The 16,805-nt window shown below is 47.7% G+C and overlaps 1 protein-coding gene across 1 annotated transcript in view; it reads left to right on the top strand.

The window, feature by feature from the left end:
* Positions 1–16,805, top strand: part of Pi4ka (phosphatidylinositol 4-kinase alpha) — a 126,866-nt gene that overhangs the window by 90,910 nt on the left and 19,151 nt on the right. The window contains exons 28-36 of the mRNA XM_041678192.1: positions 664–753; positions 3,122–3,241; positions 4,667–4,759; positions 5,777–5,933; positions 6,188–6,315; positions 10,596–10,754; positions 10,993–11,144; positions 13,215–13,322; positions 15,822–15,949. Coding sequence (XP_041534126.1) covers positions 664–753; positions 3,122–3,241; positions 4,667–4,759; positions 5,777–5,933; positions 6,188–6,315; positions 10,596–10,754; positions 10,993–11,144; positions 13,215–13,322; positions 15,822–15,949 — 1,135 coding nt within the window. The remainder of the gene's footprint in view (positions 1–663; positions 754–3,121; positions 3,242–4,666; positions 4,760–5,776; positions 5,934–6,187; positions 6,316–10,595; positions 10,755–10,992; positions 11,145–13,214; positions 13,323–15,821; positions 15,950–16,805) is intronic.

Here is a 16,805-nt window from a genome sequence, read left to right as displayed (position 1 = left end):
GCATTCCTCCGCCTAGGGCCGGGTTGTGCCTTAACTTGGGTCTCCCTAGTTGGAAAAGCTGTCATTTGTGAGAATCCAGACACAGTGATGTGGCACCTGTGGAGATTTTCTTACCATCTAGAACATGTCTTTCCCTTCAGTCCCTGACTTGCCCTGAGGTACACTGTTTATGTTGTAGGTTGTGCCACACAGCCTTACGCAAGAACCACAGACCATAGTCCAGTCAGAATTACTATGCCCTGGAGCTTTGGTGTTGGTGCATGCGCACTGATAGAGCTTCCGTTGCCATACACTGTGTGGCTTAAAGAAAGTGATTTATTTCCTCACAGTTATGAGGATAAAAAGTCTAAGAACAAAGTATTGACAGGACAGTGTTCTGGGGTCACTCTCCTTCTCACTGTGTTCCCATGTAGTCCTCCCTCTGATGGTGGCGTCCCTCATATTTCCACATTTCATGTGCATAAGTATACCATACACTGCGTTAGGGCTCACCCCAATGGCCTTTTAATGTAATCACCTCTTTCAAAGCCTGTCTCCAAGTGCAGTCTCATTCTTAGTTTCTGAGGATCAGTGCTTCAACGTAAGACTTTGGAAGGGACTCAATTCAGCCTGTGACAGTCACAACAACCTACATAGGCTGACTTCAGGTTGTTCAACTTCCAGAGCATTGTGAAGGACTTTGCTGCACGCTGTGGGATGATCCTGCAGGAAGCCATGAAGTGGGCACCCACGGTCACTAAGTCCCACCTACAGGTACTTTCTCCAAATACCAAAAAAATAGTCAAAGTATAAACAACACTAGTAAAAAATAAAAAATAAAAAAAAATAAAATAAACAACACTAGTGTGAATAAACAGAGACCAAGAACGTCGATCTGAAGCCCAAGAATAGTTGGTGCTCAGGGATCGTTCTGTTGGATGTGCCTTGCTTGTGGGGTGAGTATGCTTGTCAAGTTAGTGGGCTTGGGTCTGACCACTACACTAGGTAAGGTGCTAAGGTGGTTGGGTGGTGTGGGGGGCATGGACAGTGCCACAAGCCAGCAGCAGTACCACCCAGGCTTGGTGGGGTATGTGCACCTGAGGGAGGAGCCTTGATGGGCTCTGGTGAGCAGACAGAAGCAAAGACTGGAATGCCCGCGGAGCTCTGTCTAGGCTGCATGTCTTCAAACTAAACTGCTGGCTTGCAAAGAGAACAAAAATGCCAGTTTCTAGAAGGGAAAATATTGTCTTAGAAGGAATAAAGATTTAAGGGAAAAAAACAGATCCCACTAGAAGGGATCTGAGCTACCAGAGAGCGGGCCATTGAATGAAACCTATGAATGGACCTCTGTAGGACTTTTCAAGGAGAGCTGGATTTGTTCGGTTGGTTTTGCGGAGGAGGGGGGGTTTGTTGGTTGGTTGGTTTGTGTTTTGAGACGAGTTTTCTCTGTGTGACCCTGACTGTCCTGGAACTTGTTTTGTAGACCAGGCTGGCCTCGAACTCAGAGATCTGCCTGCTTATGTCTCCCGAGTGCTAGGATTAAAGGTGTGAACCACCATACCTGGCTCAAGGGGAAAGTATTTAAGAAAATATTCCTCTTAGTGAAGCCCAGGAAGAGTATAGCAGCTGGCTCTGAGAGTCTTGTAGGCAGTTTGAAATGCATGGTTTGTGCCTAGGATCACTGTGAGGTTCCTCCTTCCACAGAGCTGTTAAGCAGGAAGGATTAAGTAATACTGGAAGAGAGGTCATCTGGTCCTAACGTGGGGGAGAGTTACACACAGAAAATGACAGATCCAGGCCTGGTTATATAAGGCCACCATTTACACCCTGTCACACCCTGTCATCTTAGATTTTGCCCCCTGGATTCTTTTGGGTTGTTTTTTTGTTTTGGGGGGGTTTTTTTGTTTGTTTGTTTGTTTTTTTAAGTTTTTCGAGACAGGGTTTCTCTGTAGCTTTGGTGCCTGTCCCGGAACTAGCTCTTGTAGACCAGGCTGGCCTCGAACTCCCAGAGATCCGCCTGCCTCTGCCTCCCGGGTGCTGGGATTAAAGGTGTGAGCCACCACCACCCAGCTGCCCCCTGGATTCTTGAGACTGGTTTTCCGTCAAAGCATTAGTTGAGAAATCTGGTTTCCTTCAGATCATGTAGAGGAAAAGAGCCATAGCTACTAAGGAAAGCAGGAATCCTTTAGTGCCTGAAGGCTTCAGGAAACAAAAAAGGATTCAGTAGGTAAAGCTTCCTCCCGCCCTAGCAATGTGTCCACCAAACTTAGCCCTAGAAGAAAATAGACTATAATAAGGCTTGGAGGGTCATAATATTTCTACCAGGCATACTGTAATGTGGTCTCTCCTGCTTTCCCCATCTGCAGTCCATCCCTTCTGAGCCCTGACTTCATGCAGTGCTCATTGGCAGCCTCACTGCCTGCCCCTCCTGTCCCCAGCCTCGGCCATCTCAAGTCTCCCTCAGTGCTCACCACAGTGGCCCAGTCTCAGTGCAAATCTGAGTTTGTCTTTTACTTAACCATTACTCAGTCCCCATCACCATAGTGTCCAGTCCAGGTGGACTTCCCCAGCTACGGAAATCCCTAACATGAATGTTGGTATTTTGTGTGAATATGTATTCTTCTTTTCCCGCTCCTCGAGTGATGAGGCCATGCTCTCCCAAGAGTGAAAAAAACTCTTCCCTTTTGCTCTTTCTCTGCCATGGATCCCTTTGCCCCAGTGCCCTCCTGCTCACCAACACACGTGCTCACATACTTGATCTGGGATACCGGTGTCTGTTACACACATTGCTCAGGAGCAGAGTACTGCAGGAGCAGAAGTGAGATCTCCGTGTGGCCGCCATACAGCCTGCCTGTTCACAGCAGACAGGTTGTGCAGCTTCTTCTCCAGCAGCTGACAGAGCACTTGGCAGATGGCAGACTGTCAGTCAACAATGGTCTTCATGTAGATCCTGACATTCCTGCCACTCAGAGATCAGGGGGCATCCTCAATCAGCAAGGGGCTCGACTTACTGGTGTCAGGTCCCACAGCTGCAGGGCAGGGCAGAATCAGCCCTGAAACCTGGATTCAGACCTGCTGCTTTCTTTATACTTTTAGAGTTTTCCTTTCCATTAAGTGAAGTAGCTTGTTTTCTCCATTTCAGGAGTATCTGAATAAGCATCAGAACTGGGTGTCCGGACTGTCCCAGCACACAGGATTAGCCATGGCCACTGAGAGCATCCTTCACTTTGCCGGCTACAACAAGCAGAACACGACTCTTGGAGTATGTGCGAATATCCTATGAAACAGTGAGCCCCTAACCTTGGAGAGCAATATTATAGGGTGAAGGACTCAGCCCATATATAGACTCTGATGAAGGCCCCCGACACCCATATCCCACACATTTGTAGGGTGCATGGGATAGCTGTTGATGAATAGGAATTTGACGAGGTTCCAAAAGAGGTAGCCATCCATACAGATATTTACCCATTGTGCTTAAGTTTTGAAATATATACTATTTTACAGATAACACTTGATACACCGATGAAATCTGACTTTCTAAGTCTAGAGAAAGAGAAGGAACTGGCCTCAGACACACATAGCATTATATTATAGTCACGTTTGTCTGGAGCAGTGTTTCTCAGCCTTCCTAGTGCTACAGCCCTTTAATAATGGTTTCTCATGTTGTGACCCCAGCCATAAAATTACTTCATTGTTCCTTCATAACTGTAGCTTTGCTACTATTATGAATCGTAATGTAAATATCTGATATGTGGGATGTCTGATATGTGGCCCCTAGAGAGGTCACAACTCAGAGGTTGAGAACTACATGTCTGGACCATTTGCTGGACTTCTCATGATTCTGTTTCCTGAATGTGCTCAAATGCACACGTGTGCCCCAGCTTCAGCTTGCTTTGTTTAAGATACATTTAGATTCAGATGCAGTAGTTTAGCCGGGCGGTGGTGGCACACGCCTTTAATCCCAGCACTCTGGGAGGCAGAGGCAGATGGATCTCTGTGAGTTCGAGGCCATCCTGGTCTACAAGGGCTGGTTCCAGGACAGGCTCCAGAGCTGTGGAGAGATCTTGTCTTGAAAAACCAAAAAGAAAAAAAGAAAGAAAGAAAATCAAATGCAGTAGTTTGAGTTAAATTAGGCCCAAAGTTTAAATCAGGATCAGACAGACAGTAACCCTCGGTGATGATGGCCTTGCAGATTGCGGCTGTGTTTACTCTAGCCCTCCTCCCCTGACACTTAGTCAGTCTGAACCCAGAATATTGCTAGATGGGCTTCAATGATGGGCTGTGGATGGGCTGTGGAATGTGCTATGTGGAGGAACAGGGGTGAGGCACCCAAGAAAGGAAAGGTCCTCAAGGTGGTGATGGCGCATGCCTTTAATCCCAGCACTCTGAAGGCAGAGGCAGGTGGATCTCTGTGAGTTTAAGGCCACCATAGTCTACAGAGTGAGTTCCAGGACAGCCAGGGCTACACAGAGAAACCCTGTCTCGACAAACAAAAATAAAAAAGAATATTTTAGTTTTTTATTTAGTTTTGTCCTGAGGCTTATAGTCTCTAGCTAGTGCTCTCGAATGTTACATTAGCTTGCAGGTGCTGAAGACAAAAATAGTCTTCCTACCTGGTTTACCAAGTTAAACATGAGGAAAAGACTAAATTTCGCCATCTAAAATAATTCTCTGTACTTGTCTGTAGGCAACTCAGCTAACTGAACGGCCAGCCTGTGTGAAGAAAGATTACTCCAACTTCATGGCATCCTTGAACTTGCGCAACCGCTATGCGGGCGAGGTACTTCTCTTGTTCTCTTGCCCTTGTGTCAGAGGCTGTTCTGAGCATCTTGATTTGATGCCACTTGGCTCTTTCACAGTGGAACATGAGTGAGGGATGTGGATGATAGGGAATTTCCCCATTCAGGTGACTTGAGGAACCTGGATACAAGCAAAATCAGAATATTCTGGTACACTTATGACAGTTAATTAGCACCTATGCAAGAAAGTGATTTTATGTGGACACACTCGGGCGTGCCAAGACATTCTGTTTAGTGGTAGCAAGCATGGGTTGTGTGTCATGCATTCTCTGAATACTGAGAAGATATACATACCATTATTCTAGTCTTACAGGTAAAGAAACAGAGGCTCCTGAGACTAAATAACTTGCCAAAAGTAGGCTCAGGAACCATACCTGCTGACTCCACAGAGGGCTTCCAGTCACACCAGTTATTCCAGGCTGACGCTGGAGGTGGAGACAGCGTTTATCACAGTAGTGTCTGGGAGTTGGCTCACCTCCCCTGAATACCCTGCTTTTTGCTTAACCCAATGACTGCTCTTCTTGAGTGAGCTTTGACAGAGAGTCCCGAGAGAGCTTAGCCCATGTCTTTAGAATGCTGTTGTGGCAGCAGGCCACAGACCTTTAGTGAATAGGCTTAGTTTTTGGGAAGAGTCCTATCTTCTATATAGCCAAGTATATGAATAATAAAGTAACACCCTCTGGTGGGAAAATTATGTATGAAAAGTAGTGAAGCTGACTTTGTTGTTTGAGTCATATTGAATCTGAGGTAAGTTTATTTATCTAACTTAATGTTCCTATGCCCTGTCTAGGCTTAGCACTGTGTACAATGATGAGTATGTGTCTCCACCTTCAAGGAACAGAGTTGGTGAAAACACTAACATAAATCTTGAAGAGATGCTTAATGACAGCAGCATCATTGAACTGAGCTTCATTTGGGACAGTGAGCTCAGTCAGCTGGTAGCCTCACTCGTGGTACTGGCTTTCTGGCAGAGCTGCTGATAATATACTTCTCCACAGGTACATGGAATGATTCGGTTCTCAGGGGCCACGGGCCTGAAATCTAACTTGCACAAAATGATGGTCCAGGATCTGATTACAGCTTTGGACCACAATAATCCTCAGCATTATACACAGGCCATGTTCAAGCTGACCGCAATGCTCATTAGCAGCAAAGGTAACACACAGAATCCGCAGGATGCTGGGTTCATTTCTAAGTGGATGTTTGCTTAGGAGTCCTTGATAACCTGGAATCCTGTCAGAGAAAGAGCCGAGTACTGCTAGTGGAAACGCTTGCATCTCTCGTGAGCCAGCAGCAAATAAAAGGCCCTGTTGGCCCCAGCTAGTGCTGGCTCCCACATCAGCCTTGGGAAGCCATGTTCAGGCCCAGCCAGAATCAGGAGCCTTTGACTAACTTGTGTTTGGTTCCAGATTGTGACCCGCAGCTGCTCCATCACCTGTGTTGGGGTCCCCTCCGGATGTTCAATGAGCATGGCATGGAGACCGCACTGGCCTGCTGGGAGTGGCTGCTGGCTGGCAAGAATGGAGTGGAAGTGCCTGTAAGAGACTGCGCCCAGCTTAGTTCTGTGGGTGGGGGGGCCGAGAGGTGGCATCGTGATAAAAGGTATGATGATGGAGTGGTATTTATAGAGCCTAACTATGGAAGGCTCAGGATGGAAAGCAGTCTTTGTGGTGAGACCAGCAGGCTGTCTGTTACATGTCCATTGATGCCGCAGCTGACTGGGAGCAGTTGCTTTCTTAACTAATTGCAGGATCAGCCACCTTACCCTGGGTCTGTTTCTCTAGATTTACTACTTCATGGAGCCTCGAGACAAGATTATACATGTTGAGTATAGCTTTTCTGAAATGCTTGCTACCAAAGCTATTTCAGATTTTGGATTTTTTTTTCTTCAGATTTCAGAATATTTGAATATTTGCAATTAGACAATAAAATATATTTTATGGAACACAAGTCCCATATGCAAGATACATGTTCATGTATATGTCATGTATATTTTGTAACCTGAAGAAAACATTTTGCAATATTTTTGTAATTTTTTTATTTTGTATGTATAGTTATTTTGTCTGCACATATGTCTGTGTACCTCATGTGTGCCTAGTACCTGAGGAGGTCAGAAGAAGGCATCAGATCTCCTCAGACTGAAGTTAGAAATGGCTGGGTACATGGAACAGAACCAAGGTTCTCTCCAATAGCAACATCTCCCCAGCCCCACCTGCATGCATTATTTTTAATGCACCCACTTGGTTTTGAGGCAAGGTCTCACTTCCCCACTGTGTCAGGCTTCTCCTGCACAGTTTGTAGCACCACACCCCTCTAGAGGCAGAGAATCAGAACTGATTCAGCGTCATAGGACAGAGCAGTGTTCGTGACCACTATTGTCAACCCTCACATTGTATCTTGGATTCCAGGTGCTCTTGAGTGTCTGAACTTGCTGTCTGTATTTAGAGTGGGTTATTTGAGCACCTAAGGAGCCTTAGTGGCAAACAAGGTGGAACACAGACCTCACATAATACCTGTCTCAGGCTCTGGGTCCTGAAAGCACCTATGGTGGGATCTGACTTCTTCTCAGGGACTCCTTCCAAGAGACGCTTCATGACTGGGTGTGGTGGTGCACACCATTGATCCCATCACTTGGGAAGTAGAGGCAGGTGGATCTCTGTGAGTTCAAGATTAGCCTGGTCTATATAACAAGTTGCAGGCCAGCCAGGGCTACACAGTAAAAGCTGGGCGGTGGTGGTGCACACCCTTAATCCCAGCAGGAAGTAGAGATAGACAGATCTCTGTGAGTTCAAGGCCAGCCTGGTCTACAAGAGCTAGTTCCAGGACAGGCTCCAAAGGCTACAGAGAAACCCTGTCTCGAAAAACCAAAAAAAGGGGGGGGGGAGGGAAGAGGAGATGGACCCAGCAGGACTGTTCAGCATCTGTACCCTAACGTCCCTTTGCCTGCCAGGATAGCGTCACCTACAGAACTGCCAGAATCTCCATTCCTGGCACTGCCGGTCTTAAGTGGTATTCTAGTCACCTGACACCAAGTGCCACAAAGTATGCTGATAAGCACCCCAACTGACAGTCAGGGTCAGCTTCAGCTGGGCCTGGTAGCCTAAGTTCATAGTTCAGCTAACTGTACAAGAAACCGAGGAAGATCCAAAATTCAAGCCCCACCTGACAGATTTCCTGAGACCCTGTCTCAAAACTTGGAAAGGGGCTGGAGAGATGCTTAGCAGTCCAGAGCACCTGATGTTCTCACAGAGGACCTGGGTTCAGTCTCCAGGACCCACGTGCACATGATGCCCACACATGTAAGCAAAGTACTCATACACCTATTTTTTTTTTAATTTAGTTAGTGGGGAAAACCAGTTCTAGGTATATAGCTCAGTGGAAGAGCACTTACCTGCAAGTTCCAGTATCACAAAAGGCCTGGACTAAGCTGGGCGGTGGTGGCGCACGCCTTTAATCCCAGCACTCGGGAGGCAGAGGCAGGCGGATCTCTGTGAGTTCGAGACCAGCCTGGTCTACAAGAGCTAGTTCCAGGACAGGCTCCAAAACCACAGAGAAACCCTGTCTCGAAAAACCAAAAAAAAAAAAAAAAAAGGCCTGGACTAGAGAGCCCCAGTTGCTTCCCATTTTGACCACCTCATTATAGTCAGTACCATAGCTACCTTATCTATGCATGGACCAGATGCCTCACAGACACCTGAGAGCTCCTTTCCACACTTCCTACAAATGGCCCACCAAATAGTCTACTAGCTTTATCTTTTTACCTTTAAGTAGATCCAGAATTTAGTCCCGTCCCAGCATTTCAGCTACCCCTGGGGCCCTGACCTCCTTTGTCTCTCCCCTGACTTTAAAGCAGCCCCGCCCCAGTGTGTTAGGTTTTTTTGTTTGTTGGGTTTTTTTTTTTTTTTTTTTTTTTTTGGCTAAAAGCAGCTTATGGAAGAAAGAGTTTATTTTGGCTGTGTTCCAGAGTGTGAGTCTATAAGTGGCAGAGTCTTGGCAGCAGGACGTCAGAGCAGGCAGCTGAGAGCTCAGGGCTGATTTCTCCAACACAAAGCAATGAGAGTGAACTAGAAGTGGAGAAGGCTATAAACTCTCAAAGTCCACCCAGTCACACCCCTAACGGTTCCATAACATCCCCTAAACTGTGCTACCCACTGGAGACCAAGTGCTCAAATACCTGAGACTACGGGGGCATTCTCGTTGAACCGCCATACCCCGTGAGTGATTAGTTACTTTTCTATTGCTGTGATAAAACACTATCAAGGCAACGTATAAAAGGAGGAGTTTATTTGGGACTCGTGGTTCCATAGGGTCAGAGTTCATGATGGCAGAGTGGAGTAGTAGTCTGCAGATTGCTGAGGAGCAGCTGAATGCGTACATCTCAAACCACAAGCAGGAAATAGAGAGCTAGCCCTAAAAGGCAGAGTCTTAAAACCTCAAAGCCCTCTAGCAAGGATGCACCTCCTCCTGCACCCCTTTTTTTTTTTTTTTTTTTTTGGTTTTTCGAGACAGGGTTTCTCTGTGGCTTTGGAGCCTGTCCTGGAACTAGCTCTGTAGACCAGGCTGGTCTCGAACTCACAGAGATCCACCTGCCTCTGCCTCCCGAGTGCTGGGATTAAAGGCGTGCACCACCATTGCCCGGCCCTCCTGCACCTTCTGAAACAGCCACTAACTGGGGCCAAGCATTCAAATGCCTAAATCACATGGGGACATCTTCAAACTACCACAGTGATCTCCCTGCCTCCATACTTCCCTCTGTGTGCAATAAGAACATGCCAGAAAAACCTGACTGCATTGAATCTCTCTGGTTCCTAGACCCATCGATCCTCTCCCACCAACCTTATCTAGACTGACAAACTTGTCCTGTGACCTCAGATTCCACTTGCCACCTACCTTTGTCCCTTTCTGTCTACTCACGTGCTCTGCTGTAGCTGTGCTGGGTCCTGTTGCTCCTGCTCTTGCAGACTGGTTCCTACCTAGTGCATGTCATCTCCTCTCCTTAGATGAACATGTCACCGCTGGCCATCTCCAAGCCTTGTGTCCAGTGTTCCCTGCCATCCCAGCAGTATTCCCTGGCTACCCTGCCTGCACATTCTCCCTCATGCTCCACACTGCTGCTTTCTCAGGTTTATTATCCTCTGCCTCCTGCTTACTTCTTGGACTGTGTGCCTTTGTTTGTTCCCAGAGGCTGGGAGGCCCTGGCACAGAAGTGGATTTAGACAGATGAGTGAGAGTCTGGCCTCTGCTTGGCTCGTTGGCCCCATCAGTCCTAGGTTCCCTATACTAACAGTAGTGAGAGTCCAGAGTCCAAGAGAAGCCACTGGCAGGTGTAGTTCCTTGACATCCTTGGGCTCCCACCTATGACAGTGCTATCCTTAACACGAGTGCCATCTATGCTTTGGGCAGCAGGAGGAAAAGGAAGTAAAGAAGTGAGGTGCTGGGGTTTTTTGTTTGTTTGTTTGAGATAGGATTTCTTTGTGTAGCCGTGGCTGTCCTGGAGCTCTGTAGACCAGGCTGACCTCAAACTTATAGAGATCCTCCTGCCTCTGCCTCCTGAGTGCTGGGGTTAAAAGGCGTGCGCCGCCACCACCACCTGGCTTGTGTTTGTTTTTAAGAAAGCACCTCATTTTGTAGCAGTAGTTGTTCTGAAACTCGCACTGTGCCCAGGCCAAACCTGAACTCATTACCGTCCTCCTGCCTCAGAGTCTTGCGTGATGGGACCATACGCACGAGCTGCCACATTGAGCTTTATGCAGTAAATCAAAGGCAAGTGGCCCATTCTGTTTTCCAGAGGGGCTGACACTACCTTCTCACTTGCAGTTTATGCGGGAGATGGCAGGAGCCTGGCACATGACAGTGGAGCAGAAGTCCGGCCTCTTTTCTGCTGAAACAAAGGAAGCAGACCCCCTGGCGGCATCAGAAGCAAGTCAGCCTAGACCGTGTCCCCCTGATGTAACACCCCATTACATCTGGATCGATGTACGTGCCTACCAAACTCTGCTGTGCTTTATACGGTCAGCCTCGGGGACACCTGCAGTAGGTTGACATAGCAGCCAGCCTAGGGGTCCTGACCTGAGAGAAAGGGTGCCCTTTAGACCCCCTCCTCTGGTTCTCCCTGCCTTCCTGTCACCAGAACCCTCTTACTAGCTGCTCTCACTAGCACTGGGTTGAGACTGGCCCACACCAACTTATACAACTTGCTTCCCTTCTTATCTAGTTCCTGGTACAACGGTTTGAGATTGCCAAGTACTGTAGCTCTGACCAGGTGGAGATCTTCTCAAGCCTGCTGCAGCGCTCCATGTCCCTGAATATTGGTGGAGCGAAGGGGAGCATGAACAGGCATGTGGCAGCCATCGGACCACGTTTCAAGTGAGGACTCTCTTTCTCTGGGGGCTGGGTGTCTTATTACTGGCATGTGGGGCATGTGTGTAACATAGGAATCATGATGTGGGTAGGTGGAGTGTCCTGTGATGCTTCTGTGCAATGTAGAGTAAATCTTATGGCACTGTTGTCAGGAGGAACACGTAGAAGACATGAGACCATGAGCCTATGGCTGGCCAAAAGCCTCTTCAACCCCTGTTCCTCCAGTCCAGTCTTTCTCACTAGAACGTGGACTCTGCTATCATCTGTGAGGGGCCCATGGCTAGTACCAGTGTGCTTATCTTCCCAGACATGGTAGAGGCTCTCTGTCTGCCTCTTCCCTGAACTTCAGACCGTGACCCCATCACCCCTGACCACCCATTAGAACTCCAGACCATGACCCCATGATCACTGACCACCATTAGAACTCCAGCCTGTGACCCCATGGCCACTGACCACCCATTAGAACTGCAGACCGTGACCCCATGATCACTGGCCACCCATTAGAACTGTAGACTGACCCCATGATCACTGATCATCCGCTAGAACTCCAGACCGTGACCCCATGACCACTGACCACCCATTAGAACTGCAGACCGTGACCCCATCACCCCTGACCACCCATTAGAACCACATTCCTCAAACCAACTACAAAGAAGGGCCAGTCTGTCCCTCAAGAAGAACCCACCTGAACCTGTTCGTGGGATTTTTGTGGCATTTCACTGTGCAGAGATCTTTTTATTTATTCTGGGATGGTGGTGGCACATGCCTTTAATCCGAGCACTAGGTAGGCAGAGGTAGGTGGCTCTCCGTGAGTTCAAGGCCAGCCTGGTCTACAAGAGCTAGTTCCAGGACAGGATCTCCAAAACTACAAAGAACCCTTGTCTTGGGGGGAAAAAAAAGATTTATTTATTTTATGTATACCAGTGTTCTATCTACATGCACGCCTTTATACCAGAAAAGGGCATCAGATTTCACTACAAATAGCTGTGAGCCACCATGTGGTTGCTGGGAATTGAACTCAGGACCTCTGGAAGCATAGCCAGTGCTCCTAACTTCTGAGCCATCTCTCCAGCCCTGTGCAGAGATCTTGTGTCTTACCCAAAAACTTGACTCCTGAAGATCTCCACCCAAGGGTTCTAAGCTCTCCACAGACAGGAGCAGAAATGCCCCCCACCTACGCCTCACATCAGCCTCCCCCTCTGGATGGAATTAAACATTCTGCTGCTGTAGCACTGTCCCAATGGGGACTAAGCTGCAAACTGCTTATGAGACTGGAACTTTTAGTCCAGTCAAAATATCATAGAGGCTGGACACTGGTAGTACACGCCTTAATCCCAGAACTCAGGAGGTAGAGGCAGGCGGATCTCTGTGAGTTCAAGGCCAGCCTGGTCTACAGAGGGAGTTCCAAGACAGCCAAGGCTACATAGAGAAACCTTGTCTCAGGAAGGGTGGAAAAGTCTTTCCATATCCACTTTATGCAATGCTAGGGCTGGAACATGGCACTGGACATGCTAGGCATGCACTCTACAACCCTCTCACTCGGAGCTCTTTTACCTGCAGGTTTTTATGTGGTTCAGGGCCTTACTCTGCCACACAAGTGTGAGGCTAATGAGCTACATCTTAGTGTAGAACTTTTATTTTAATTAACTAATTATTTTTACTTTAGGCCTTTACTGCACAATATCTTTGCCCATCCATAGAAAATTTTTTGTTTTGTTCTGTTTCTGTTTTTCAAGACTAAGTTTCTCTTTGTAGCTCTGGCTATCCTGGAACTCACTCTGTAGACTAGACTAGCTTCGAACTCAGAGATCTGCCTGCCTCTGTCTCCCAAGTGCTGTAATCTTGATACCTAAAAGACATAGGCAAGAGGATCAGAAATTCAGGTTTATCTTCATACTCCAAAAGGATATTGAAGGCCAGCTTGCAACATCTGAGACTTTGTCTCAGGGAGACAGAGAGCACAACTAAGTGACCACACCCTGGCTGTAATGTTTCTGGGCTCTATATGCAGGGGTCCTGGGGTTTGCTTGGGGCTCAGCCCTTGGCTAGGGCTTCAACCCTGTGGCTCTTTTCCAGACTGCTGACCCTGGGCCTGTCCCTCCTACATGCTGATGTGGTTCCTAATGCAACCATTCGAAACGTGCTTCGAGAGAAGATCTACTCAACGGCCTTTGACTATTTCAGGTATCGTCTCAAGCTGTGTTGTGCATGTGCCCAGAAGTAGCTGCAGTCCAACTTAGAGCACCCTTGTCCTCTAGGAAGTTACTTATGTAAGGACATCCTCTGCCTGGTTCATGCTTACCATCCTCATTCTTTAATCCTTGGATGACTAGACTGCAATATCTTCAGCCATGTGTACCCAAGTGCCCAAGGGAAAACATGCAGATTTTCCCTTAAGTTCAATTAATTTAAGAGATTGGGGGCAGGGGGCTGCAGAGATGGCTCAGAGGTTAAGAGCACTGACTGTTCTTCAGAGGTCCTGAATTCAATTCCCAGCAACCGTATGGTGACTCACAACCATCTGTAATGAGATCTGGTGCCCTCTTCTGGCCTGCAGGTATAAATGCAGACAGACCACGGTATACATAGTAAATAAATAAATCTTTATTAAAAGAGAGAGAGAGATTGGGAACAGGGGCTCAGGAAGCCCTGATCCTGAGGCTCTACAGATGTTAAAATTAAAACCTTCCTTTTTATTTAGACAGAAAAGGGGAGATGATGAAGGATGTTCTTCTGTATATGTGATGCTTTTATTGGTTAATGAATAAAGCTTTTTAGGCCAATGGCTTAGCAGAGTAAAGTCAGGTGGGAAATCTGAACAAAGATATAGAGAAAGAGTAGGCAGAATCAGAGAGATGCCATATAGCTGCCAAAGGAGAAAGACGCTGGAACCTTACTGGTAGGCCACAGCCTCATGGTGATACATAGATTAATAGAATTAGGTTAATTTAAGATGTAAGAGCTAGATAGAAATATCCCTAAGCCATTGGCCAAACAATGTTGTAATTAATATAGTTTTTGTGTGACTATTCAGGTCTGGGTGACCAGGGAACAAAAGAGCAGTCTCCATTACATACAGGTAGTTAATAGTTGCTGGACGACTCAGATGTTTTCTTCAGTGGTTGGTTCTGTAACTAAATAATTGCCCATGTTGCTGTATTGATTTCTTTCCCCTGCTTCTCAATGTGTGCAAACAAAAGATGTAAAAGTAGAAAAGCAGGAGCAGGGAGCAAGCCTGGAGAAATGGCTCAGTGGTTAAGTAGCACTTGCTGCTTTCCCAGAGGTTCCAAGTTCAGTTCCCACTACCCATTTCAGGTGACACAACAATCTCTAACTCTAGATTTTAGTCTAATTTTTATTTGTCTGAATTAAGACATCGAGGCACAGTGACATATATCTGCAGCCCAAATAGTTGTGAAACTGGATGCAAGAGAACAAAAATTTGAGAATGATATGTTAAGACTCCTATATCAAAGACAAAGCTGTGAATGACTCACCCATACAGTTATGGACAGCACTAATTGAGTTCAGTGGGTAATAGAAAAAGAGAAGGAAAGGTGGGTGTGATGGCACACACCTTTACTCCCAGCACTCGGGCGATCTCTGAGCTCTGCCTGGCCTCCATAGCATGTTCCAAGACTACATAACGAGACCGTGTCTAAGAACAGGGGCAATAGCTGACACTAGGAAGGAGATGCGTGAAAGCGGGGGGGAGGGTGGAAGGGGGCTGGAGAGGAAGGGGTGATGTGATCAAGACACATTGCATATATGTCTGAGGTTTTCAAAGAATAAAACATCTACAAGAATGTACTTAAGCAAGGTGTTAGTGGCACATGCCTTTAATCCCAGTATTCAAGAAGCAGAAGAAAGCAGTTCTCTTAAGTTTGAGACCAGCCTGATCTACAGGGCAAGTTCTAGGACACCCAGGACTACCCAGAGAAACCCTATCTCAAGAAAAAATAAGAGAGGGAGATTAAATTGCATATATTTACTTCTCCTGGTAATATAAATGATTACTACACAAAGTCCTGCAAATATCAGCTGCCTGAGTCTTTGTGAATGTAGGCTGAATGGTTGTATGCAAACAGCTAAATTACCATCTGCCACAACATACTACTCTTTTTTCTTTTTTTTTTTTTCTTTTTTTAAAGATTTATTTATTTATTATGTACACAGTGTTCGGCCTCCATGTATGCCCGCATGCCAGAAGAGGGCACCAGATCTCATTACAGATGGTTGTGAGCCACCATGTGGTTGCTGGGAATTGAACTCAGGACCTCTGGAAGAGCAGTCGGTGTTCTTAACCTCTGAGCCATCTCTCCAGCCCCCAACATACTACTCTTATGAGCCAGGTCTGGTAGCACATGCCTACAGTCTGATCTAGAGACTGTGAGGCAGGACCTCATGATCAAGGTTACCTTGCAATACAAAGGATATCTCTATGTATTTATGGAGGTACAGGCATCTGAGCTATGTAACACCAGTCCTTGGTGATTGAGCTGAACAGAGTGCATAGGGTAGTGATAGGACAGACAGGCCTGGGCTACCAGGACAACCACACTTCCCACAGGAGTTAGTGAGGTCAAAGAAAGTGAACTTTTATCTCAGCTCTCACTGCCTTGGGAACACTTTCTAGTCTCTGACTCCAGACACTCAGCCCTTTCCTCTTGTGATTGTTTGAAGTTGTCCACCAAAGTTCCCTACTCAAGGAGAAAAGCAGCTTCGTGAAGACATAAGCATAATGATTAAATTTTGGACTGCCATGTTCTCAGACAAGAAGTACCTGACCGCCAGCCAGCTTGTTCCTCCAGGTAAGCATTGTGCCAGCAGCACAGCAGCTGCTGGTGTGGGGTGCAGACAGACAGGAGTACACGGGAAGGGGTGGGGTGCAGACAGACAGGAGTGCATGGGAGGGGGTGGGGTGCAGACAGACAGGAGTGCATGGGAGGGGGTGGGGTGCAGACAGACAGGAGTACACGGGAGGGGGGTGGGGTGCAGACAGGAGTACATGGGAGTTGGTGGGGTAGAGTACAGACAGGAGTACATGGGAGGGGGTGGGGTGCAGACAGGAGTACATGGGAGGGGGTGGGGTGCAGACAGACAGGAGTACACGGGAGGGGGGTGGGGTGCAGACAGGAGTACATGGGAGTTGGTGGGGTAGAGTACAGACAGGAGTACATGGGAAGGGGTGGGGTGCAGACAGGAGTACATGGGAGGGGGTGGGGTGCAGACAGGAGTACATGGGAGGGGGTGGGGTGCAGACAGGAGTACATGGGAGGGGGTGGGGTGCAGACAGGAGTACATGGGAGGGGGTGGGGTGCAGACAGGAGTACATGGGAGGGGGTGGGGTGCAGACAGGAGTACATGGGAAGGGGTGGGGTGCAGACAGGAGTACATGGGAGGGGGTGGGGTGCAGACAGGAGTACATGGGAGGGGGGTGGGGTAGAGTACAGACAGGAGTACACGGGAGGGGGGTGGAGTACAGACAGGAGTACACGGGAGGGGGGTGGGGTGCAGACAGGAGTACATGGGAAGGGGTGGGGTGCAGACAGGAGTACATGGGAAGGGGTGGGGTGCAGACAGGAGTACATGGGAGGGGGTGGGGTGCAGACAGGAGTACATGGGAGGGGGGTGGGGTGCAGACAGGAGTACATGGGAGTTGGTGGG

This window comes from Microtus oregoni, unplaced genomic scaffold (assembly GCF_018167655.1).
Source record: "Microtus oregoni isolate MIOR12 unplaced genomic scaffold, Mior012 000029F_ref0000214, whole genome shotgun sequence".
Taxonomy (NCBI): domain Eukaryota; kingdom Metazoa; phylum Chordata; class Mammalia; order Rodentia; family Cricetidae; genus Microtus; species Microtus oregoni.
This window is presented reverse-complemented; position numbering and strand designations above follow the sequence as displayed.